The sequence below is a fragment of the Papio anubis genome, chromosome 9 (assembly GCF_008728515.1).
Source record: "Papio anubis isolate 15944 chromosome 9, Panubis1.0, whole genome shotgun sequence".
NCBI lineage: Eukaryota > Metazoa > Chordata > Mammalia > Primates > Cercopithecidae > Papio > Papio anubis.
The window spans coordinates 104,844,663-104,869,626 of NC_044984.1; the positions used below are offsets into that span (position 1 = coordinate 104,844,663).

At 42.6% G+C, this 24,964-nt stretch overlaps 1 protein-coding gene across 3 annotated transcripts in view; it reads right to left on the reverse strand.

Annotated features, from left to right (window-relative positions):
* PPTC7 (PTC7 protein phosphatase homolog) overlaps nt 1-24,964 on the reverse strand; it is a 53,246-nt gene that overhangs the window by 14,183 nt on the left and 14,099 nt on the right. For all 3 annotated transcript variants that reach the window (XR_635128.4, XR_635131.4, XM_003907147.5), the window contains exons 2-3: nt 8,361-8,540; nt 1,807-2,005 (exon numbers count right to left, since the gene is read on the reverse strand). Coding sequence is in view for 1 of the 3 variants with exons in the window: in XM_003907147.5 (XP_003907196.1) it covers nt 1,807-2,005; nt 8,361-8,540 (379 nt within the window). In the remaining 2 variants the exon portion in view is untranslated. The remainder of the gene's footprint in view (nt 1-1,806; nt 2,006-8,360; nt 8,541-24,964) is intronic.

Below are 24,964 nucleotides of genomic sequence, written 5' to 3' on the forward strand. Positions count from 1 at the left end.
CAACTTAAGAAGGGGCTAGAATCAAATACTCTTCCAATTATGGTCACCCGCCTACTTTTACTTTTTACTTTCGGATTTGGGCTGGTGACCATAATTGGAAGAATATTTAGACTTTTAAAAAGTTACTTATACTACTAAAGTTACTTTTTAGATGGGCAATACTAAATATTTAATCATATAACATGCTCATTCCAGTTTAAAAGATGGCAATAATAATTCATTTTATCTTAGTTTGGACCTAAGAGCTGGTTTAATAAGAGCTATTAAGCAGAGACAAGTACTTGCTAGAATGCTTCTATTTTTACAAAAGGTTCATTGTCCATTAATCAATATTTATGAATTGCCAGTGATGTTTGTGCCAGGTCCTATAAAGCTATAAGATTGTTAAAGACACTGAAATCTGAGGCTTTGCCTTACTCTGGACACTCATCTAAGAAAAGAAAAACTGTAAAAGTCAACTCAAAAAAGCACTGTCTTGGCTGGGCACAGTGGCTCATGCCTGTTAATCTCAGCACTTTGGGAGGCCGAGGCGGGTGGATCACGAGGTCAGGAGTTTCAGACAAGCCTGGCCAACACAGTGAAACCCCAACTCTACTAAAAATACAAAAATTAGCCAGGCATAGTGGCGGGCACCTGTAATCCCAGCTACTCGGGAGGCTGAAGCAGGAGAATCACTTGAACCGGGAGACAGAGGTTGCAGTGAGCCGAGATCATGCCATTGCACTCCAGCCTGGGCAACAAGAGCAAGACTCCGTCTCAGAGAAGGGGGGGAAGAAAAAAGTACCATCTTGGAATGTTCTTGACAATTTAAAAGTGAATTGAGAAAAGACGTGAGAAAGAAAAAGAGAACACCTCAATAACATTATCAAAGAACATATCCAAGACCACTTTTTTTAAGAGACAGGGTGTCGCTATATCGCCCAGGCTGGACTCTATCAATTTTCCAGCCTCAGCCTCTCAAGTACCTGGGACTATGGTTCTACACCACTGTGCCCACTTCAAGACCATTCTGGCTTTAACGTTTTGTTTTTTTTTGAGACGGTGTCTTGCTCTGTCACCCAGGCGAGAGTGTAGTGGCATGATCTCGGCTCACTGCAACCTCTGCTTCCCGGGTTCAAGCGATTCTCCTGCCTCAGCCTCCTGAGTAGCTGGAACTACAGACGCCCGCCACCACGCCCAACTAATTTTTGCATTTTTAGTAGAGATGGGGTTTCACCATGTTGGCCAGGCTGGTCTTGAACTCCTGGCCTCAAGTGATCCACCCATCTCAGCCTCCCAAAGTGCTGGGATTATAGGTGTGAGCCACCATGCCCAGCCACTCAAGACCATTTTGATTCAATTTCCTGCAAGTTCTATTTGATGCATGTAATAAGAGGTCTAGAGAATCAGGAAGTTACTCTGATAAATAACGCAGATGTCTGTATGTGCTCTTCCCTAATAATGTATGCAAAATCTTGTATAAGCAATGGCATGCATGAACAATGACTCATTTCTCCAGCACAATTTCATAAAGGTACTGTATGTACCATGTGGTGTTGATATGAAAAAATTGATATTCTGTAAGCCTGAAATAGCATTTTCAGGGTCTTGTCAAATTATTGGGTATTTATCAGAATTCCACTGAGCTAGATTGTCTAGTTCCAGCAAAGTATCTTTCAAAGTTAAACTAAAAGGTCCTCTTGATGAGAACATTCTCAGTGTCTTCTTTTCATGGAAATACCTACCTCACTGCATTCAAGGGGGACAGGAGGGGACTATGAATGAACCACATCCTGCTCACACTTAATGGCTGAGAGGGGAGATTACCTGTCACTCAAGACGACTCCCTCAGCTTCGGGGGGAGCGATTGAGAGCTGGAATGGAGTGTTGAAGTAATGCTGCTGCTCATCTGATCGGTGCACAACTTCACCACCCCTGACAACCAGGAAGCCTGAATCGCCCAGGTTTGCCGTGTGTAAGCGGTGGCTGGTTCTGTCCAGCACCACAATGCAGGCGGTGCTGCTACCTAGAAACAAAAATCATCTCCATTTATTTTTTCTTTTTTTTTTTTTTTTTTTTTTGAGACGGAGTCTCGTGCTGTCGCCCAGGCTGGAGTGCAGTGGCCGGATCTCAGCTCACTGCAAGCTCCGCCTCCCGGCTTCACGCCATTCTCCGGCCTCAGCTTCCCGAGAAGCTGGGACTACAGGCGCTGCCACCTCGCCCGGCTATTTTTTGTATTTCTTAGTACAGACGGGGTTTCACCGTGTTAGCCAGGATGGTCTCGATCTCCTGACCTCGTGATCCGCCCATCTCGGCCTCCCAAAGTGCTGGGATTACAGGCTTGAGCCACCGCGCCCGGCCTATTTTTTCTTCCTAGGCTGCCTTTGCACACACATTAACACATAACCCCAAAGAGCAACACACCATAATTTGAACCTCCTTTGCCTAAACAGGACCTTTCTTAGTTATGCTCCACATCCTCTATGAATGTCAATAATATCCTTATCAGGGTTAACAGGGTGGGGAAAGAAAAAGGATTTGTATTATAAATAGTAATTGGGCCACCGATGATCTGAATTCTTTCATTTGCAGTGATAGAAAGCAATAAAAATGACTGGTATTTAATCACACTATTTCAACAGTAGTGCTATCATCTATGCCAAATGCTCAAAAGCATGTTGTTGAGATATTAAGTTTTAATACTTAAATGCCAGAATGAAAATGTTACATTTTCCTGACATTTCTTATTAGTCACTGGCAGGAAGCCTTCTCCACAAAATTCACCAACATTTAAGACAGGGCACATAACTACAATTTTAAACCAGATTTCCATCTGTTGAGGTCATGAAGAACTTTTATTGGAGACTAATGACTCACTCACTATGAGGCAACAAGACCAAATTTCTGCAGGCAGCTTGTGGAATCAACCTGTTCATTCGACAGAGACTCTGGGCAAAGAACTCAGGATAGCTTAGCTGTGCACGGGCCACAGAATCTTCCCTAGACTGAAACGCTAACGGCACAACTAGCAGAGACCGCTCTCAAGTACTAACAGTTAAACCTATACCTACCTCCACCAGAAAAATGACAACATAGAAAAATAGGCAGTTCACAAAGAAATAAATGTAGATGATCTGTAAATATATGAAAAAATGACCACCTCACTAGTAATGCTTTTCACCTATTAGTTTAACATGAGTCAAAAGATAATGCATGGTGTTGGCAAAGTGTAGGGAACATGCTCACTGCACAGAACATTTTGTGGAAGTGAAAAGTAAAAGTAAACAACTTTCCTGGAGGGCAAGATAGCCCTGAAAAATGTACCTCCTTTCATGTAGCAATTCCATCTGTGAGAATTTATGCTAAGAAAATAATTAGAGGGACAAACAACACTTAAGTACAAAAACATTGCTTAAGATGAGGAAGAACTAGAAACAATCTAAACATCTAAAATAAGGGACTGGTTAAATAAATTACAGTACATCCATACAGTGCAAAGATACACCATCACGTAATACTCAGGAGTACAGGCTCTGGAGTCAGCCTGCCTATGTCTGAATCCTAACTCTGCCACTTCCCAGCTCTGTGACGGAGAGAGCTACTTAACCTCTCTGTGTCCCAATTTCCTCATCCACAAAAACAGGGATAACAGTAAGTACCTCACAGAATTATTTCTAAGGATTAAAATTAGTTAAGTCATGTCAAACCCTTACAACAGATAGTGTTAGCTATTTTATAGCCATTAAAATTATATAAAATATATTTGAAAGGAAAGATAACTTTAAAATAAGTAGATTACAAACTCATGAAAGTTTCCTTAACAACAAAAGATGATGTCAAAACTTAAAGAACTGTACACCAAAAAGAGTAACGTTTACTAGAAGTAAATTTTTTTAAAAAAGCAATAGGCAAAGTCTAAATTATTTAAATGATGGTTAAAAGGAAAACAAAACAAATGGACCACGGAACCAGCTGTATTAAATCCCAGTGTGTCATCATTTTCCAGTTATATGACCATGGCAAGTCACTTATTCTCTCCAGACTTGTTTCTTCCTAACAAAACAAGCATGGTGGCTCATGCCTGTAATCCCAGCACTTTGAGAGGCTGAGGCGGGTGGATCATTTAAGGCCAGGAGTTCGAGACTAAGCCTCTAAGCCTGGCCAACATGGTGAAATCCCCTCTCTACTAAAAATACAAAAAATTAGCTGGACGTGGTGGTGCCTGCCTGTAATCCCAGCTACTTGGGAGGCTGAGGCACAAGAATTGTTTGAACCCGGAGGGGCAGAGGTTTCAGTGAGCTGGGATTGCACCACTGTACTCCAGCCTGGGCAACAGCGCAAGACCCTGTCTCAAAAAAAAAAAAAAAAGGCGGAGGGGAATAACATTAAGTGCCTATGTATTTACCTCATGGAGCTGTTGTGAGCACACAGTAGACTCAATTCAAGTTACCATTCTTCTATGCACAAATACACACAGAAAAAAAATCTGAAAGCATAATCACTCAAATATTAATAGTTTTCTTAGTGGGATTATGGGTAATTCTTGTTAATTTTGTCCTAACAAAGTAATTTTAAAACACTTAAAAATATACATATCTTTCTCATGCTAATGTACAGAAATTCCATTTCCTTGTTATCTACAATATATGCATTAGTACTAAACTCATACTCTGCTAGCCATTAAGTGTCAATGAAAAGCAAAGCATGGGTACTGTAACTCACTGGTAGTGCTGTCAGATAACCCGCTCCATAGCTTACAGTAGGACAAGGATTGCCCATTACCTTTCCTTCCTAACTCAGTGCACATCAACTCTAACCATTTATCATTAATAGATCACCACCCAAAACATCTTCTGAAAACTCATGGGATTATATTCTGAGAAAGAAAAACAACCTGAGTAGCACATCCTTGAAAATTCTGCTGCAAGGACTCATGTGACTCGTTATTACTCACTGATGAAGCCAGGCTATCCTTTGCTACCCTGCAACAGTAACTCGCCGAGTTGGAATCAAAACAGTCTGGTGAGTGACTGAGCTTCAGTATCCAAAGCAGCACCAACGAGTATAAGCCCAGCCTTACAGAACCATCTGGGCTTGGAGTGTACCCTCCTCCTTTGCCTCCTCAAATTCCTGATGTGTGCACATGGCTCAGGCCCCAGCAGCCTAATATTGGGAGAAAAGCTCATCATTCTCATGTGCTTGGAGAGGAACAAGCAGGCAAAGATGAGTAAGAAAAGCGGTGCTGAGAACCACAGTGTAGGATGTTTAGACAAATGACCCGGATAGATGGGAACCCAGGCGAGTCCTTCGTGCTCAAATGGAAATACTTTTATCACCCAGCCCCTTATTTTGTAAACTACTACTAAGCCTTTTGTGTGGCAGAAAAAGGGAGAACCTTATTAGGACCAATCCCTCACGTTCTTAAGATACGCTGGCTGCTTAGGACTTTATCAATCCATTTAAGGGTTTCTGAGGAAATCATGTATGTCAGCAATTAGTCTGTAATGCCCTTAGACCCAAACACAGCTAGAAAGTCAAAGAAATAGGCTGGGTGCGGTGGCTCAAGCCTGTAATCCCAGCACTTTGGGAGGCCGAGACGGCGGACCACGAGGTCAGGAGATCGAGACCATCCTGGCTAACACGGTGAAACCCCAAAAAACTAGCCGGGCGAGGTGGCGGGCGCCTGTAGTCCCAGCTACTCGGGAGGCTGAGGCAGGAGAATGGCGTAAACCCAGGAGGTGGAGCTTGCAGTGAGCTGAGATCCGGCCACTGCACTCCAGCCTGGGCAACAGAGTGAGACTCCGTCTCAAAAAAAAAAAAAAAAAGAAAGAAATGGTTACAGCTACCAGCTTGCCTTTTATATTGGAATTGCTTTGTAGGCTTTTTCGCAATTGCTGGATTAAAAAAAAAAATTACCTAACATCTTATAAAGTTGTCATGATTTACAATTATATCTAGCTGAAGTTCAGTAAAACTCAGCAGCCTGTTTTTGTCAAAATATGCTTGAGTTTCATTACCAACAGCCTAGAGATGTGTAGATTTTGTGAAAAAGAGGTATGTCAAACATGGTGATGAAAGATTACTTCAATGTGCCTTTTAGGAGAAAAAAGTAATCACAATATTCAATGCAAGAAAATATTATTTTCTCTAACATTAAATTTCAATATATTTTATTAATATCTCCCAGATACATGAGGGTGAACAGAAAGAAAGGGAAAGTAGAAATAGGAAAAAAGCACAGCAAAAACCAAAGCTTTTAAAGTGTAAAATCAGGATAGTTATGTGTTTTGTAACCGGTTATCTCAAGTCAAAGTAAATGATCGGGGGTCAGGGGGTCAGCAGAGCCACTCTTGAGAACATGCAGGAGGCAGTCCCCTGGAATCTGTGTCCAGGGGCTCTCTCTCCATTTAACATGTGAAGCAAGGAGATCAGAGGTTAAGTGGGTTGCCCAAAGTCACACAGCAAGTTGACAGAGATGTGCTAGAAATAGAATCTAGAATGTTTCACTGTGCCAGGCAAGCTCCAGATTGCATGTCCAAAACAGAGAATTCAGACAAAGCAGTATATACTGCAACTGCAAGACAAGATTCCTCCTCAGTTTGAAGGATAACAAGTTAGTTAATCACAGCACAAAGACAGAAGACAGCAGACTGATAAAAAGTACTCCTTACAAAGGACTTTAAACTGAAGGCAAATTCTACAACTGTGGTGATCTCCATTAACACTGAACAGGGGCTGACTTTTTTTTTTTTTTTTTGAGACGGAGTCTTGCTTTGTTGCCCAGGCTACAGTGCAGTGGTGCGATCTCGGCTCACTGCAACTCCCCCAGGTTCACGCCATTCTCCTGCCTCAGCCTCTCGAGTAGCTGGGACTACAGGCGCCTGCCACCACACGGGCTAATTTTTTGTATTTTTAGTAGAGACAGGGTTTCACTGTGTTAGCCAGGATGGTCTCAATTTCCTGACCTTGTGATCCACCAACTTCGGCCTCCCAAAGTGCTGGGATTACAGGTGTGAGCCACCGCGCCCGGCTAAATAGAGGCTGATTTTAAATGTCAATGGTGACTGGGAGGGAGGCTTTCTAGTAACTAGAAAGATGCTGGCAATGAGCAGAAATGTAATAATACCCTGAGAGTCTGCTTAGAAGGCTGGGTAAGTTCCCAGGAAACCATTTAACAAACAAATGTAGAGGCCTGGCCAAAGGATGCTCCATTAGCATACCAGATAAACAACCCCTAGATATTTGGCTTTAAGTTTTCTAATACAAGATTATCAGGGGTCTAATTTGTGCCAAGTTATTTCACCAACTAATCACCTGTTAGTGTGAGGTGACCAAACACAACTTGAACTCATTACAGGTAATGAACTGAATTTTGCAGGCCAGATCCTTTCTTTTCTTTCCTCTTGTTCTTCTTTCTTCTTTTACCAAGTTTTAGAATCCCTCAACAATACAGTTTTAACCTTTTATGTTTCTAAACTTGAAATATGTGGAATCTGTTAGGTGGAATTCTGCAATGTTCTCTCTTCCCTTCACAATATGTTCCTGAGTAGAGCATGCAGCTTTAAGTCATTTCTTTTCACAATGTATTTTTCTACAACAGACAGACTTTTAGGTTGTCCCCAGTTCTCTGCTATTATTGGCAACATATCTCTTGGTTCACATATTGTGCAAGAGTTTCTCTAGTCTAGGGTAAACACCTAGAAGTGCAATTGCTGCGGCATACTATGTGTTCATATTTAATACCAAATTGTTTTCCGAAGTGCTGTACCTATCCACATTCCCTCCAAACAGTAGTAAGTATTCTGGTTAGTCTATAGTTTCTCGAGACTCTCTCTTTTTTTTTTTTTTGGAGACAGGGTTTCGCTCTTGTTGTCCAGGTTGGAGTGCAATGGCGCCATCTCGGCTCACCGTAACCTCCACCTCCTGGGTTCAAGTGATTCTCCTGCCTCAGCCTCCCGAGTAGCTGGGATTACAGGCATGCGCCACCATGCCCGGTGAATTTTTGTATTTTTAGTAGAGACGGGTTTTCACCGAGTTAGCCAGATGGTCTCAATCTCCTGACCTCATGATTTGCCCTCCTTGGCCTCCCAAAGTGCTGGGATTACAGATATGAACAACATAGAGAGACAGGGTTTCTGTATGTTCGTTAGGCTGGTCTCGAACTCCCGACCTCAGGTGATCTGCCCGCCTCAGCCTCCCAAAGTGCTGGGATTACAGGTGTGAACCACTGCGCCCAGCGGTTAGCCTATAGTTTCTCTATCACACTCTGCTTAGTAGGAAGAGCCTCAGAAAAAAGCTGGTCTGATAAGTGATTTTCTTGGTTTTGTTTTTAACTATCTAGGGGGCTTCAACAGAGGAAAACACATAGGATATCCACTTACCGAGCAAAGGTACTTTATTTTGCAGCAACTCACAGTAGCTTGTGGTGAGAATTCCAATGGGATTACTAGGTACGAACCGTCCTTCTTTTACTAAACGTTCGCATGTCCGCATTAAAGTCCCTGAGAACTGAGACGGATCAACTCCATAGTCTCTCCAGCCTCCTACACCATCTGCAACCCCTGAAGAAAAAAAAATTACATTAAAAGAACAATCTTACCAACTTCTCAGGAATTCTTACCTCTGTTTTCTCCTAACAGTTAATGTCACTACATGCTACTACATATATTTACTCCAAAATTCGTAATAAAAAGCACTCACGTTTAATGTATTCTACACTAACACTCCTAAGCCACATTCTCTACTTAGAATTTGGCCTTTCATATATTGATGAATAAACTTTTGAGCTACCACAGGGTGGCATTGCCTACCAGCCAAGAGTTCAATTTCAGCAGGATTAGCACCTGTGTATAGATGTATTTGTCATTAATACTTTGTTGTCTTTTATAAGAATGAAAATTGATTTTTTTTTTTTTTTTTTTTTGAGACGGAGTCTCGCTCTGTCACCCAGGCTGGAGTGCAGTGGCCGGATCTCTGCTCACTGCAAGCTCCGCCTCCCGGGTTTACGCCATTCTCCTGCCTCAGCCTCCCGAGTAGCTGGGACTACAGGCGCCCGCCACCTCGCCCGGCTAATTTTTTGTATTTTTTTTAGTAGAGACGGGGTTTCACTGTGTTAGCCAGGATGGTCTCGATCTCCTGACCTCGTGATCCGCCCATCTCGGCCTCCCAAAGTGCTGGGATTACAGGCTTGAGCCACCGCGCCCGGCCGAAAATTGATTTTTAAACAAAGTGCTGATGCTAGTGATGATACAACTGAGTCAGAGATGGAGATCACAAAGAACATCAAAAGCAGCAAACATTGGTCAATCACTGGGAAATAAAGAACAAAATTGAGAACATATCCCATCCCCTCTCCTTCTACCCTGTAGAGGGCGATACTGTACAATACAATAGCCATTCCACACGTGGCTACTGAGCATCTGAAACGGGGGTAGCCAACTTGAGATGTGCCCCTCTAAGTATAAAACACACAGTGGGCCAGGCGCGGTGGCTCACACCTGTAATCCAGCACTTTGGGAGGCCAAGGAGGGCAAATCATGAGGTCAGGAGATTGAGACCATCCTGGCTAACTCGGTGAAAACCCGTCTCTACTAAAAATACGAAAAATTAGCTGGGCATGGTGGTGGGCGCCTGTAGTCCCAGCTACTCAGGAGGCTGAGGCAGGAAAATGGCGTGAACTTGGGAAGCCAAGCTTGCCGTGAGCCAACATTGCTCCACTTCACTCCAGCTTGGGCAATGGAGCGAGATTCCGTCTCAAAAACAAAAAACAAACAAACAAAACACAGTGGATTTTGAAAACTTAATATGAAAAAAAGTATAATCTCTTTGGGAGGCCAAGGCAGGTAGATTGCCTCAGGTCAGGAGATCGAGATCAGCCTGACCAACATGGTGAAACCCCGTCTTTACTAAAAATACAAAAAATTAGCCAAGTATGGTGGCAGGCACCTGTAATCCCAGCTACTTGGGAGGCTGAGGCTGGGGAATTGCTTGAACCTGGGAAGCGGAGGTTGCGATGAGCCGAGATCGCGCCATTGCATTCAAGCCTGGGCAACAAGGGTGAAACTCCGTTGCTCTGTCGCCAGGCTGGAGTGCAGTGGTGTGATCTCAGCTCAATGCAACCTCTCCGCCTCCCGGGTTCAAGGGATTCTCCTGCCTCAACGTCCCGAGTAGCTGGGACTACAGGTGCATGCCACCACACCTGGCTAATTTTTCTGCATTTGTAGTAGAGAAGGGGTTTCACCGTGTTAACCAGGATGGTCTCATCTCCTGACCTCATGATCTGCTGGCCACGGCCTCCCAAAGTGCTGGGATTACAGGTATGAGCCACTGCACCCGTCCCCCCAAGACCTGCTTGGACAACACAGTGAGTCCCTGACTCTACTAAAAATAAAAAAATTAGCCGGGCATAGTGGTGTGCACCTGTAATCCCAGCTACTCAGGAGGCTGAGGCAGGAGGATTGCTTGAGCCCACGTGGTTGGGGCTACAGTGAGCCATGATTACACCACTGTACTCCAGCGTGGGTGGACCAGCAAGACCTGGCCTCAAAAAATGAAACAGAAAAAGAAAGAATATTTTGGATATAAAGCACCAAAGAGAACGCATTATCAAGACTGAGCTCACCTTTCTTTATTTACCTATTTTTTTTTTTTGAGACAGAGTTTCGCTCTGTCACCCAGGCTGAAGGACAGTGGCATGATCTCAGCTCACGGCAACCTCTGCCTCCCAGGTTTAAGTGATTCTCCTGCTTCAGCCTCCCTAGCTGGGACTACAGGTGCTCGACACTACACCTAGCTTTTATTTTTAGCAGAGACAGGGTTTTGCCATGTTGGCCAGGCTGGTCTCAAACTCCTGACTTCAAGTGATCTGCCCACCTCGGCTTCCCAAGGTGCTGGGATTACAGGCATCAGCCACTGCATCCGGCCAAATTTCACCTTTTAAAAAATTAATTATTATTATTTTTAGAGACAGTGGCTTGCTCTGTTGTCCAGGTTGGAGTGTAGTGTTAGGATCACAGCTCATTGCAGTCTTGAACTCCCAGGCTTAAGTGATCCTCCTGCCTCAGCCTCCTGAGTAGCAAGGATTACAGGGTCGTGCCACCACATCTCGCTAGTTTTTGTTTGTCTGGCAATACAGAGACAGGATCTCACTATATTGCCCAGGCTGGTTCTGAACTCCTGGGCTCAACTGATCCTCCTGCCTTAGCCTCCCAAAGTGCTGAGATTACAGGCATAAGCCACCATGCCTGGCCTCTTTTTATTTTAATATGAATACTAAGAAATTTAAAATTACATATGTGGCTCACATTATATTTCTACTGGATAGTACTAGTATAGAGCTTTTCATAGGCCCAGAGAGTTGCTGATGAGTTTAGAGTCTGCTTAAAGCTCCTTTATCAAGAGGAAATTAGTGTTTAAGAAAGTCAATAAAATATCAAAGCCATCATACAATCTTCTACTCAAACTCTTGCAAAACACCAAGCTATTCTTTCCAACACTAAAACTAATTTCTATCTACTAAATTCAAAGACACTGAGAGAAAATGTCAAAAATATACATTATTAAGGCTTTAAATGGTCTTTCTGGAAGGATCTATAAGAAATATTAGCAATGGTTGCTTTAGAAATAAGAAACTGAAAATGATCCATGAACAAAATGGGAATTTTTGCCTTTTACTTCATACTATTCTGTATTGTTTTAATTTTATTTTTATCATGAGCATGTATCACGATTTTTTAAAACAGGGATTTTATAATTTTTAAAACTTTCTGAGCATGAAACATCCTTCCCATATACACATTTATTTGTACATTCAACTTTAAGAATGTATTTGGTACAAAAGTAGCAGAGTGCCTATATACACATCCCTGAAAAAAGGGCTTAACATGAATTGGACACATGAAACTATTTCTCTGGGGATGGCAGTTGTCAAAAAGAAAGGCAACACACTGTGAAAAAGTAAGAGGAAACAGAATTGGAAGACATAAAGAAGGCGACAAATAGTTTATTACCATTGGGACAGCAACTTTCCCCACCTATGTGACCAACCAATAAGCCAAATTTCACGATGGGGCAATTCCAAACTAGCTAATTAAAGTAATAAAAAGTCTGGGATTGGTTTCAAAATATTTAAGGGGTTGAAGCAGGAGTGACAGAAGCACAGATGAAACAAGACTGGCCATGAATAGAAGCTTAATAAGAAGTACACCAATCTCTCTACTTTGATATATATTTGAAATTTTCCATAACACAACATTTAAATAATAACGATAACAAGTTTACGAAGAAAAAGGACCCTTTTGCCTGCTGTGTGGACAGCAAGAGTGGAAGGAGGAGATTAAGAGATCCATTTCATAGTCCACTTTCATAGTCCACTCACAATCTGCTGGCAGTGTAGTTAAAGGTGTGCAGACATTTGGGATCCATGAAACAGAACACGTGGATTGAGGGGTGAGGGTGAGGGAAAGAGAAGCAGCTGGGCTAACTAGGAATCTATCTTACAAGGAACAGCACATTTCACTGTTTTTCAAGGAGTTGTGAGGAGATTTGGGAAACTTTTTATATTAAGAGAATTTAAGATCATTTAAATAGGAACTTCTTTGGAGAAATTCTTATTTTACTAGGAGTAAGATTTCACCACAATTTAAAACACAACAATTTATGTTAAAATACAGAATATAACTATAAGCCTTGCAACACTATCTGATGAATCATTCATTCTTTTCAAACTACTGCCTGCTTCAGGGAAGAATTTCTTCTTAACTAGTCTCTGGTACAACTTCAATTAACTTTAACTACAAATTGGTTTCATCTGCAAATGCCCTTCACAAGAAAACCATTAAAATCTAAGATAACGTTTAGAGTTGATCCTCGATCCTCACACTCACTAAATAATCTGTCAGCAGGTTGAGTCTGACCTGACACAGCCCTTCAACATTAATCAGATTTCTCCCAGAATAGAGCGCAACCTTTTGGGCACCTGTTTGCTTTGTCACACAGGCAAAGGATGCCGAGCAAAACACCACTGACCAAATCTCTTTAGGGGAGACAGAAATTCAAAAAGCATATAAACTCTTCAATAAAGCTGTAGGGAAAAAAACCTTAATACAGTACATATATATAACTAAGTTATATGAGGGGAAGAGTTGTATTTGGGATAAGAATCAGACTAAAACTAGAATAACCTACATGTATATATGAAACCTAATTTTATTCATATTAGGTGGTTGTTTCTACACAGAAATTAGTATGTCCTCTACTGCAAAAGCTTCAGACTGCAAAGAGCAAGAACACACTTTAAACAGTGGAACTAATCCAGACATAAAGGGAAATTTCATTCAGAATACATTTCAAAGGTAAAGAAAACTAATTGTTAATTAAGATCCCAAAGATGTCAGGAATACAACTATCAAACAGCAAAGGAAAAGAATAAGAATACCCTAAGAGCAAATAGAGGCCACACGTGGACCACCACATTGTGCACACTGCGCTAGGAAATAAAGGGGCTGAGAGAAAGCCGGTCTCTGAGAAGCTCCCCTGCTAGTGGGGAGCTAGACTTTTCACAGATAAATCAGACAAACGGCTCCCATAAACGCTGCTGCGGGAGGGTCAACAGCCAGTGGTTAGTGCTTACGGACGCGACGAGAATGGAGCACCTCATTAGTGCTTACGGACATGACAAGAATGGAGTACCTCAATAACAGTGTCAGCCTGCTCTGAAAGTGGCATTTGGATAGTCCCTGGCGGGGGTCAGCCAGATTTCCGTGGCAGAGAAGGATAACAAGAAGAAAAGAAAGGCAGACAACTAGACACTGGGGCCTGGGTGAGCAGGGAGAAGCTGAAAAATGCAGAGCAGTAGCAAAAGTTGTAGAAAATCAAGAATGCCAGTCCAAGATTTCTTGAAGTTCTTTATGCTACTGACCTATGCTGTCTAACATGGGAGCCACTAGCCACGTGTGGCTATTGAGTCTAAAATGTCACTTGTTTGGATTGAGAAGTGCTTGCTATTAAGTGTAAAATACATTCTGGATTCCAAAAACTTAGTACCAACAAAAGAAAAACTAAAATCACTTAGTAATAGTTTTGTTTTCTTTTAAGAGATGGGGGTCTCACTCTAGCCCAGGCTGGAGTGGTGGCCTGATCATAGCTTACTGCAGTCTTGAACTCCTGGGCTCAAGTGTTCCTCCCATCTCAGCCTCCTTAGTAGCTGGGATTACAGACACACCCTGACACATATAGCATTTTTTTATTAAGTTTTTGTAGAAACAGGGTCTCACTATGTTGCCCAGGCTGGTCTCAAACTTCTGGGCTCAAGCAATCTCACACCTTGGCCTCTCAAAGTGCTGAGATTATGGGCATGAGCCACTGAATCTGGCCAAGTTTAATATATATATATAAGGCATAGTTAAGAGGTTAACAACGATAATAAAATAGAACAATTATAACAATATACTATAATAAATGTTGTGTGAATGTGGTCTCTGTCTATATTATTGTTATGTAATGTGGGTGTATTAGTCCATTCTCATGCTGCTATGAAGAAATACCTGAGACTAGGCAATTTATAAAGGAAGGAGGTTTAATTGATTCATAGTTCTGCATGGCTGGAAGAGGCCTCAGGAAACTTACAATCATGGCAGAAGGGGAAGCAAACACATCCTTCTTCACATGGCAGCAGGAGAGAGAAGTGCTGAGCAAAAGGGGAAAAGCCCCTTGTAAAACCATCAGATCTTATGAGAACTCACTATCACAACAGTAGATGGGGGCTTACGGGGATTATTATGGGAACTACAATTCAAGATGAAATCTGAGTGAGGACAATGCCAAAACACATCAATGGGTAACTGAAACCTCAAATAAGGGGGAACTACTGTTTCTGGATTTGGGGAATGAGAAAGTATTGATTAGATTATTCTACCGTTGGCAAGGGTGTGTAAATGCCTTTAAAAGACATTTAATTCTGTCTTGGGTATGTCGAACTTCAGGTGCCAGCAGGGCATCTTTGTGGAAATGTTGTGTATAAAGTGAGGAACTATGAGTTTGCGGCTGGGAAGGCAAGTTGGGGCCAGAAAATCTGAGAATTGATGCCTTAGTGGTGAATGAGACACTCAGGTAAGGTATCCAGTTTGTCAGAATGATATAATCTCTATGGAGGTAGAGAGAAGTGAAACTAAAAAGTAGGCTGAATTAATAACTAGAAAGGCCTTGAATGCCAAGATAAAGAGGTTGCACCAAATATAGAAGCTATTTCCTTTAATTCACTGTAATCATCTTATGTCTCCATTAATAACATTCCTTGAGCACACATCTAGCTTAAGTGTTTCCTTTGACCCAAAATCCAATTAAAATCACTATTAGATTATGATAATGGTTACATATCAGAAGTAGCTGAGCAAAAGACTGAGAAGAGACACAGAAAAATCCTTCAGTGCGTTTTTTTGTTTCTTTGTTTGTTTATGTTTTTTCAGACGGAGTCTCGCTCTGTTGCCCAGGCTGGAGTGCAGTGGTGTGATCTTGGCTCACTGTAACCTCTGCCTCCCAGGTTCAAGTGATTCTCCTGCTTCAGCCTTCCCAGTAGCTGGGACTACAGGCACGCACCACCACACTCGGCTAATTTTTTGTATTTTTAGTAGAGACGGGGTTTCACCGTGTTGGCCAGGATGTTCTCGAACTCCTGACCTCGTGATCCGCCCACCTCAGCCTCCCAAAGTGCTGGGATTACAGTCATGAACCACCGTGCCCAGCCTAGTTTTATCTTTTCAATGGAAATGTCAGTTTTATGAAGCAAAATGAGCAATTAGAAAATAGTTTACAGTATTTATGTTTCTACAAAGTATTTTATTAGGTTTTCCATAGACTGATTTTTTTTCCCTTTTTCTTTTTTTAACAGCATCCTGCTCTGTCACCCAGGCTGGAGTGCAGTGGTGCAAACACAGCTCACTGTAACTTCGAACTCCTGAGCTCAAGGGATCCTCCCACTTCAGCCTCCAGAGTAGCTATGACTACAGGAATGCACCACCACAGACAACTCATTTTTTTTTTTTAATTTTTTGTAGAGATGCGGTCTCATTATGTTGCCCAGGCTGGTCTCAAACTCCTGGGCTCAAGTGATCCTCCTGCCTCAGTCTCCCAAAGTGCTGGGATTACAAGCACAAATCATCATGCCTGGTCTCACAGACTGATTTTCTATGGTTAAGAGTTAAAAAGGGAAGCAAAAAGAGTAATTCTGGGTGTCTGCCATCATTAAGTGTTTATAAGAAGAAAAAACTTTTTTTTTTTTTTTTTTTAAAAGAAATGGGGTCTCGGGCCCAGCGTGGTGGTTCACGCCTCTAATCCCAGCACTTTGGGAGGCTGAAGTGGGCAGATCACTTGAGGTCACGAGTTCAAGACCAGCCTGTCCAACAAGGTGAAACCCCGTCTCTACTAAAAATACAACAATTAGCTGGGCGTGGTGGTGCGTGCCTGTAATCTCAGCTTTTTGGGATGCTGAGGCAGGAGAATCACTTGAAGGAGGTGGAGGTTGCAGTGAGCCAAGACTGCATCACTGTACTCCAGCCTGGGCGACAGAGCAAGCTGCTGCCTCAGGGGAAAAAAAAAAGATATGAGGTCTCACTCTGTCACCCAGACTGGAATGCAGTGGCGCAGTAATAGCTCACTGCAGCCTCGAACTCCTGAACTCAAGAGATTCTCCCATTTCAGCCTCCCGAATATCTGAGACTACAGGCATGTGCCACCATACCCAGCTATTTATTTTTTGTAGGGATGGGTCCTCGCCATGTTGCCCAGGGTGGTCTTGAACTCCTAGGCTCAAGTGATCCTCCTGCTTCGGCCTCCCAAAATGCTAGAATTACAGGAATGGGCCACTGAGCCCAGCCAAGAAGAAAATTCTTAAGCAATTTTCATTTTTCTAATTAACACGTTTTTGTCTTTGCCAAAATTGTATAACCATGCAAAATGGTAGTTATGACCAGGAGTGGTAGCTCATACCTGTAATCCCAGCATATTGGGAGGCTGAGGTAGGAGGATTGTTTGAGCTAAGGAGTTCGAGACCAGCCTGGGCAACATAGCAGAACCTGTCTCTACAAAAACATTTAAAAATCAGCCAGGGATGGTGGCACACACCTGTAGTTCCAGCTAAACAGGAGGCTGAGGGTGGGAGGATTGCTCGAGTCCAGGAGGTCAATGCTGCAATGAGCTGTGATCACTGCGATCACACTACCTGCACTTCAGCCTGAGCGACAGAGCAAGACCCTGTCTCCAAAAAAAAAAAAAAAAAAAAAAAAGGTAGTTATAACCAAATGATAGCTATCTTAAAAATCCTATCTTCCCAATTACACAGTCGCCTAACTGTGTATTGCAAAAGGCTCACTGTAAGAAAGACTTCTGAACTAGTCAAAATCAGCAAGAGCCTCTCGAGTACTGTCCTCCATTATCAGCCATCAGCATGATGTTGCAATTATTTTAAACCCTTCCTACTGCACTCATCTTCAGACTGACATGCAGTTACCTACAAAGTAAACGTTTTAAGAATAAATGCTAAATTTCAATTTTAACAAAAGCATCAATGAAGAACAACAATTTGATTTTGTTCACAAATGTATTTAATGTACACTCTGGCAGAATTTCAAATATTAAGTAGTACCCAAAGTTAACAGCTTTATTCCTTGCATCTTTCATGATCTCAAGCCATCTTACATCAAGCCTCGCATTCCAAAGAAGCATACTGGCTCTACATGGATTGTCTTTCCATCAGTGAAACACATCTCCTGCCTACTAGGATGGGTACTTGATAGTGAATTGAAACTCTAGAGGAGAAACTGAGTAAGAATCTGGCAGGATCACAAGAGTTGAATAATAGAAGTATCAGGAGACCCTCTGTACTCTGAGGAATAAGGGTATCTGCTTTTACACTTTCTGCAGTAAGGGGCCATCTAATGAGAAAGGGGGCTAAGCAATATTTATTGCAGTATGACAGCCATCTTATTTTCAGATGCTGAGACTTTTCAAAGACTATAGTGTTCTCAGAGGCAACCTCATTTGTCTAAAGACATCACAGCATGAAGCACTATAACTGGAAAAAAAAATGAGATCAGAGTAGAAACTCAATTTCCTATCCAATGGAACAGATAACATTTATATCAACATTTCTTTTTCTTTTCTTTCTTTCTTTTTTGAGATGGAGTCTCACTCTGTGCCCAGGCTGGAGGGCAGTGGTGCAATCTCAGCTCACTGCAACCTCCGCCTCCCAGGTTCAAGCAACTCTCCTGCCTCAGCCTCCCCAGTAGCTGGTATTACAGGTACCCACCACCTTGCTTGGCCAATTTTTGTATTTGTATACAGACATGGGGTTTTGCCATGTTGGCCAGGCTGGTCTCAAACTCCTGACCTCAAGTGATTCCCCCCAACACAGCCTTGGGCTCCCAAAGTGCTGGGATTACAGGCGTGAACCACCACATCCAGCCTATATCAACATTTCTTTTTTTTTTTCTTTTTTTTTTCTGAGACGGAGTCTGGCTCTGTCGCCCAGGCTGGAGTGCAGTGGCCGGATCTCAGCTCACTGCAAGCTCCGCCTCCCGGGTTTACGCCATTCTCCTGCCTCAGCCTCCCGAGTAGCTGGGACTACAGGCGCCCGCCACCTTGCCCGGCTAGTTTTTTGTATTTTTTAGTAGAGACGGGGTTTCACCGTGTTAGCCAGGATGGTCTCGATCTTCTGACCTCGTGATCCGCCCGTCTCGGCCTCCCAAAGTGCTAGGATTACAGGCTTGAGCCACCGCGCCCGGCCGCCTAACTATTTGGGCACTTAAGAACGTTCCCAACGGGAAGCAGTGGCTCATGCCTGTAATCCCAGCACTGTGGGAGGCTGAGGCGGGCAGATCATTTGAGCTCAGAAGTTCAAGAGCAACCTAAGCAACATGGTAAAACCTCCGTCTCTACTAAAAAGACAAAAAATTAGCCAGGTATGGTGGCACACGCCTGTGGTCCCAGCTGCTTGGGGGACAGGGGCAGAAGGATCACTTGAGTCTGGGAGCTGTGATTGTGCCACCGTACTCGGGCCTGGGTAACACAGCAAGACCCACCTCAAAAAAACCCCCAAGAAAACAAAAAACAAAAAACACTCCCCTGTGATTCAGGACTGTGAAATGTATCTGCAAATAATTATCCCAAAGGGAGAGTCGCTTGAGCCCAGCAGGTTGAAGCTGCAGTGAGGTATCACTATGCCACCGCAATCCAGCCTGGGTGAAAGAGTGAGACACTGTCTCTATTTTAAAAATGAAAAAAATTGATCAGGTGTGGTGGCTCACACCTGTAATCCCAGCACTTTGGGAGGCCGAGGCAGGCGGATCATCTAACGTCGGGAGTTCGAGACCAGCCTGACAAACATAGTGAAACCCTGTCTCTACTAAAAATACAAAAATTAGCTGGGCGTGGTGGTGCATGCCTGTAATCCCAGCTACTCAGGAGGCTGAGGCAGGAGAATCACTAGAACCCAGGAGGCGGAGGTTCCGGTGAGCCGAGATTGCACCATTGCACTCCAGCCTGGGCAACAAGAGCAAAACTCCATCTCAAAAATTAAAAAAAAAAAAAGAAAAAAATTAGCCTGGCCTGGTGGCACATGCCTGTAGTCCCAGCTACTAGAAGGCTGAGGCAGGAGAATCGTTTGAACCCAGGAGGCGGAGGTTGCACAGGGAGCTGAGATCGCACCACAACACTCCAGCCTGGGCAACAGATTGAGACTCCGTCTCAAAAAAAAAAAAAAAAAAATCCAAAATGAATGAAAAGCAGGATTACTGAAAAACTATATTCAACAAATATATTCTATCAAGTTATACATAAAAATGCCATTTGCTTTTTGACTAACAACAGTCCTTTCAGTTCTATGGAAGTAAAATTATATAGATTATGCTGCACTTCCTGTTTTAACAAGCAAGTGAAATATTCCCTTTGCAAGAAGTTTCTGGCCCAGTGCAGTGGCTCACACCTATAATCCCAGCACTTTGGGAGGCTGAGGTGAGCAGATCACTTGAGGTCAGAAGTTTGAGACCAGCCTGGCCAACATGGTGAAACTTCATCTTTACTAAAAATATACAAATGAACCAGGCATGGTGGCGCACGCCTATAATACCAGCTAGTTGGGTAACTAAGGCAGGAGAATCGCTGGAACCCAGGAAGCAGAGGTTGCAGTGAGCTGTGATCGAGCCACTGCACTCTAGCCTGGGTGACAGAGCGAGATTCTGTCTCAAAAAAAGAAAAAAGAAAAGAAAAAAAAGAAGAAGAAAGATGTTTCTGGCCAGGTGCAGTGGCTCATGCCTATAATCCCAGCACTTTGGGAGGTCGAGGTGGGTGGATCACCTGGGGTCAGGAGTTCGAGACCAGCCTGGTCAACGTGGCAAAACCCTGTCTCTACTAAAAATACAAAAATTAGCTGGGCTTGGTAGTGGGCACCTGTAGTCTCAGCTACTTAGGAAACTGAGACAGAACCGCCTGAACCCGGGAGGCAGAGACTGCAGTGAGCAAAGATTGCGCCATTGCACTCCAGCCTAGGCAACAGGGTGAGTGAGACTACATCTCAAAAAAAAAAAAAAAAAAGAAGAAAAAAGGAGTTTCCATTCCACATTAATCACAATGAAATCTGTGTCTTTTGATTCTCCAGAGATCAAGACTACGTCAAGAACAAGATCTCTAAGCAGAAGTTAATTCAGAAGTGAAGGTAATGAAGCTCAAAGGATGGAAAGAAAGGTTCAACTCTGTAATAAAATGTGTGAAAACGGCCACATGAGGTGGCTTACGCCTGTAATCCCAGCTCTTTGGGAGGCTGAGGCAGGTGGATCAACCTGAGGTCAAGAGTTCAAGACCAGCCTGGCCAACATGGTGAAACCCCATTTCTACTAAAAATCAAAATTAGCCATGCATGGTAGCACATGTCTGTAATACCAGGTACTCAGGAGACTGAGGCAATAGAATCGCTTGAACCTGGGAGGTGGAAGTTGTGGTGAGCCAAGATCGCGCCATTGCACTCCAGTTAGGCAGCAAGAGCAAAATTCCATCTCAAAAAAAAAAAAAAGTGTGAAAATGGAAACTATAGGCAAAACTCAAATAACAAAATCAAAGCTGGAATAAGTGGTTCATTTTGTGTTTGAGAATTCCAAACAAAATAGTTAGCTATTCCTTGCTAGCTTAGTAAATATGAGACTACTTAAGAATTAATCAAATTAATGAGCCTCCACATACACTTACACCTATGTCTAGAATACTTCATTAACTAGAGAAGATAATTTCCAGACTATTCTGGGCAGTTGCCTTGTCTTAAAAAGCAGTGAAAGGCACTGACATGAAGATTAGGAAACGATTGTGTGAAGGCAAAGAAACTTAAGGTCAACCTTTTAAAAATAAAAATGTTCTTCCTTTAACTTCAATAATTCTGTATAAATACCAAACACTGAATGTGGAATTATCTATTCCGGTTCAACTGTGGCTTGGGGAACTTGTGCAACTTACAGACTTGGTATGAATCACTGGCCTGCCTTCCATAAGCTGCACAGTTGAAGGTTAAGTCACTGAAAAGGTCACTTCACTTCTTTCTGGCCTGCCACAGTATCTTCCTCAAATGCCAAATGCTGTTAGCAATGCTTTCTGGACAGGAGGAAGCAACAAACAAATCATCTGGGAGGTCATACTTATTGCAAGTTATGAACAGCAGAGGCAGGGCACTAAGTATGTTACAGAATTAAGAGCCTCTATTAAAGCTGTGGCTTCAGTTTGTTTTCAGGTGTTAGAAAATGTCACATAATACCAAATAATTCAAAACTTAAGTAAGGAAGTAACAAGCAATCAAAGGTGAGCTATCTGTTATGTGCCTACTTGTACTGGCCCTTTAGGCCGGGGAGAAGGTTTTCCTTCTGTTTATAATTTACAAGATTAGATCTAGAATTCTTGTCAACCTGTTATTTATGACAAGCCATATATCCTTGACCTAACCCCAAAGAAGATACTATTTACCCACCGCTTTCTTCACCTTCTATAAAAATAAGGGCTGGCCTTGACTAAAATAGGCACCCTCTGGGAGAGGTCTATAGTCACATGTGGCCTGGCACAAATGTAACTTTTTTTTCCCCTTTAAATGAGAACATCATTCCTTTGAATAGCCTGCCAAGTGGAGAGCTGTCTCTTAACTTCTGAACACTAATTTTGTACACACACACACACACACACACACATATATATTTTTTTGAGACAGAGTTTCGCTTTTGTTGTCCAGGATGGAGTGCAATGGCGCAATCTCAGCTCACTGCAACCTCCACCTCCCGGGTTTAGGAGATTCTCCTGCCTCAGCCTCCTGAGTAGCTGGGATTATAGGCACCCATAACCATGCCCGGCTAATTTTTTGTATTTTTAGCAGAGATGGGGTTTCACCATCTTGGCCAGGCTGGTCTTGAACTCCTGACCTCAAGTGATCAGCCTTGGCCTCTCAAAGTGCTGGGATTACAGGCATGAGCCACCGCGCCTGGCCCATACTTTCCAATTTTTTAGCAATGAGTAATGTTAGTTTTATGGGAAGGATGACAAGAACTATTTATGTAAATCAGGTAAAAACTACATTCTACACTTACATTTAATATTAAAACTATCCAACACATTTTATTGGACATTTACTGTATGCAAGACACTACGATGAAAGGGAGCTAAAGGGATTTATATGTAATAAAATATTTCCTGCATATGGGAACTGAAAATGAAGTGATTTTGTCTGAGGAGGACAGTTCACGGAGATTCAAGATATATGACTACAATAAAGCAAAATATGCACCAATAAAAACAAAAGCAAAGAAGGTCAGATTATGCATAGCTGAAGGAATCAAACGGATTCATGAAGAAGTGTCTGAAATGAGCCTTGAAGGATAAAAGAAAACATGAGTTGTAGGAGAGGTTGACGAGACAGGCATTTTGAGCAACTCCCTAGGATTCTGACTTACGGGAATAAACTACAAGTCATAGCAGGTGAGAGTTCTAAGAGCAGGGAAACTTGACCTCCAGGTCTATTACACTCATGCCAGGAACCTCTCACCATTAATCAGCGCAAACAATGCAGTGTAGAGCTTATGGCATTTAGGAGGTCCAAGGAAAGGCTGGCCTGAGGCTACCAAACTCAACAAGGCTTGTGAAGCTTTTGTTTTAACTAATAGTTAACAGTTGAGCAAAACCCCTTAATTAAAACAAAAGTAATAGCTAATAACTAAGTAGAATTCACAATCAGCCAAAATTACCTCCCTAAAAGAAAGTCTAAAATGATAATTTCTAACTGGAAAGGCAATGTGGGATACTGAGCAAGGACACAGGCTCTGGAGGCAGATCTGGGTTCAAACTCCAGCCACAGAACAAGATGTGCTAAGCGTGGCCTTGAGCAGCTCTCTGAGCTTCAGTAGTTTCACCTGTGAATGGAGTCGTATCCTCAATTTCACAGGGCTGGTGTGAGGAACAAGGATAACCTGTTCAGAACACCTGCCAGTGCTCCGCTCACAGCCAACATTCGGCAAGTGAGAGTTATGCCTATCTTTAAGAAAGGCCAGTGAGCAGCAAACAGACCAGCTTAGACTGCAGCAATCAGAAAACAGTCTTTGGCCCATGTTTGTAGGCTGCCAGCTCTACAAATACTAGCCTGTGGTCACAACCAAAACACAATGCCCACTCAGAGATAATGCATAAAAGATGAGTAGTCCATTCAGCTCTTTCAGTCACACATCTACCACCATTCAATATTCCATTAAACATTCAACAGTAACATTTTCAAGTACTGAGAAATAAACGTATATTTGTCTCCAAAAATAACAAGGAAAAAAGGATTTACCTGCACTTTGAAAAGAATATTTTCCCCAGAAGGACTCTGAAGTAACCTTATTTAGCAAATATTTATTCAGAGCCTGCCGCCTCCTCTGTGTCAGGATTCCAACTCAAAGATTTCTCATTTTACATGGGAAATCCTAAAACTATGAGGAATACATACATGGGCCTAACCATTTTCTTTGTCACCACAATAATACCAGTGTCTTTATAGCGATCTTCCCTTCTCTTTTCTTCCTCTGTATATTGTGAGCCCCCAGAGGGCTGAGTCGCACAACCGTCATTTCATCCCCATTGGCTGGCCTAGTACTTGGCCCAATGATTCCCCACCCTTGCCGCATACTGAGATTACCTATGGAACCCCAGCCCTACTCCCTGAGTTGGTGTGGCCAGGGTGGGCCTAGGCCTCTCAGCACAGGTTATTCTAATGAGAATTAGCAGTCCAGCTGGATAGAAGCATTCCACAAGCCTGATGGTTCTGCTTGTAAATTGCCTCTTGTACCAAACAATGCCATTTTCTGTTCCCAAACTTGATCCTTCCTTTTTGCATTTCCCACCCTAATTAACGGCAGCCCAGCTACCCATACTTCTAGGCTTAGAAACCCTAAGGCATCTTCCAAGTGCAAAACCTCTAAATCAATTTCCACTCCTCTTTCTTTCATCTGCTGACCAATTATCACCAAGTCTACAATGAGTCTGAAGCTCTACTACTTCTCACTGCCCTAGGTAAAGCCCTTTCTAGCTCAGACTATTTCAGTAGCTTCGTAACTGGTCTTTTGCCTTCAGTTCTCCCATTACACCCTCTGTATCGATTTGTTTTTTTACAACATCGCAATGTCCATGTTACTTCTCTAGTCAAATACCTTCCATGTATATATATTTATTTGCTTGTATATGTAAAATATTCTTTAGGAGGATACACAGAAACTAGTAACTCTGGTTGCCTCTTGAGAGGACTTTGTAGCTTGGAGACAAGGGTGGTGAGACTTCACTGTGCACTCTTTTGAATTCTGAATACCTTTTAAATTCTCTGCCATTTGAATGTGCTGCCTCTTCAAAAGCAAAGACCTCTTCTATAGCTTCCTCCCCACCTACCCCCCCAAAAAACAAACAAAACCAAACAAAAAAACCACCCAATTCCTTAACATGACAA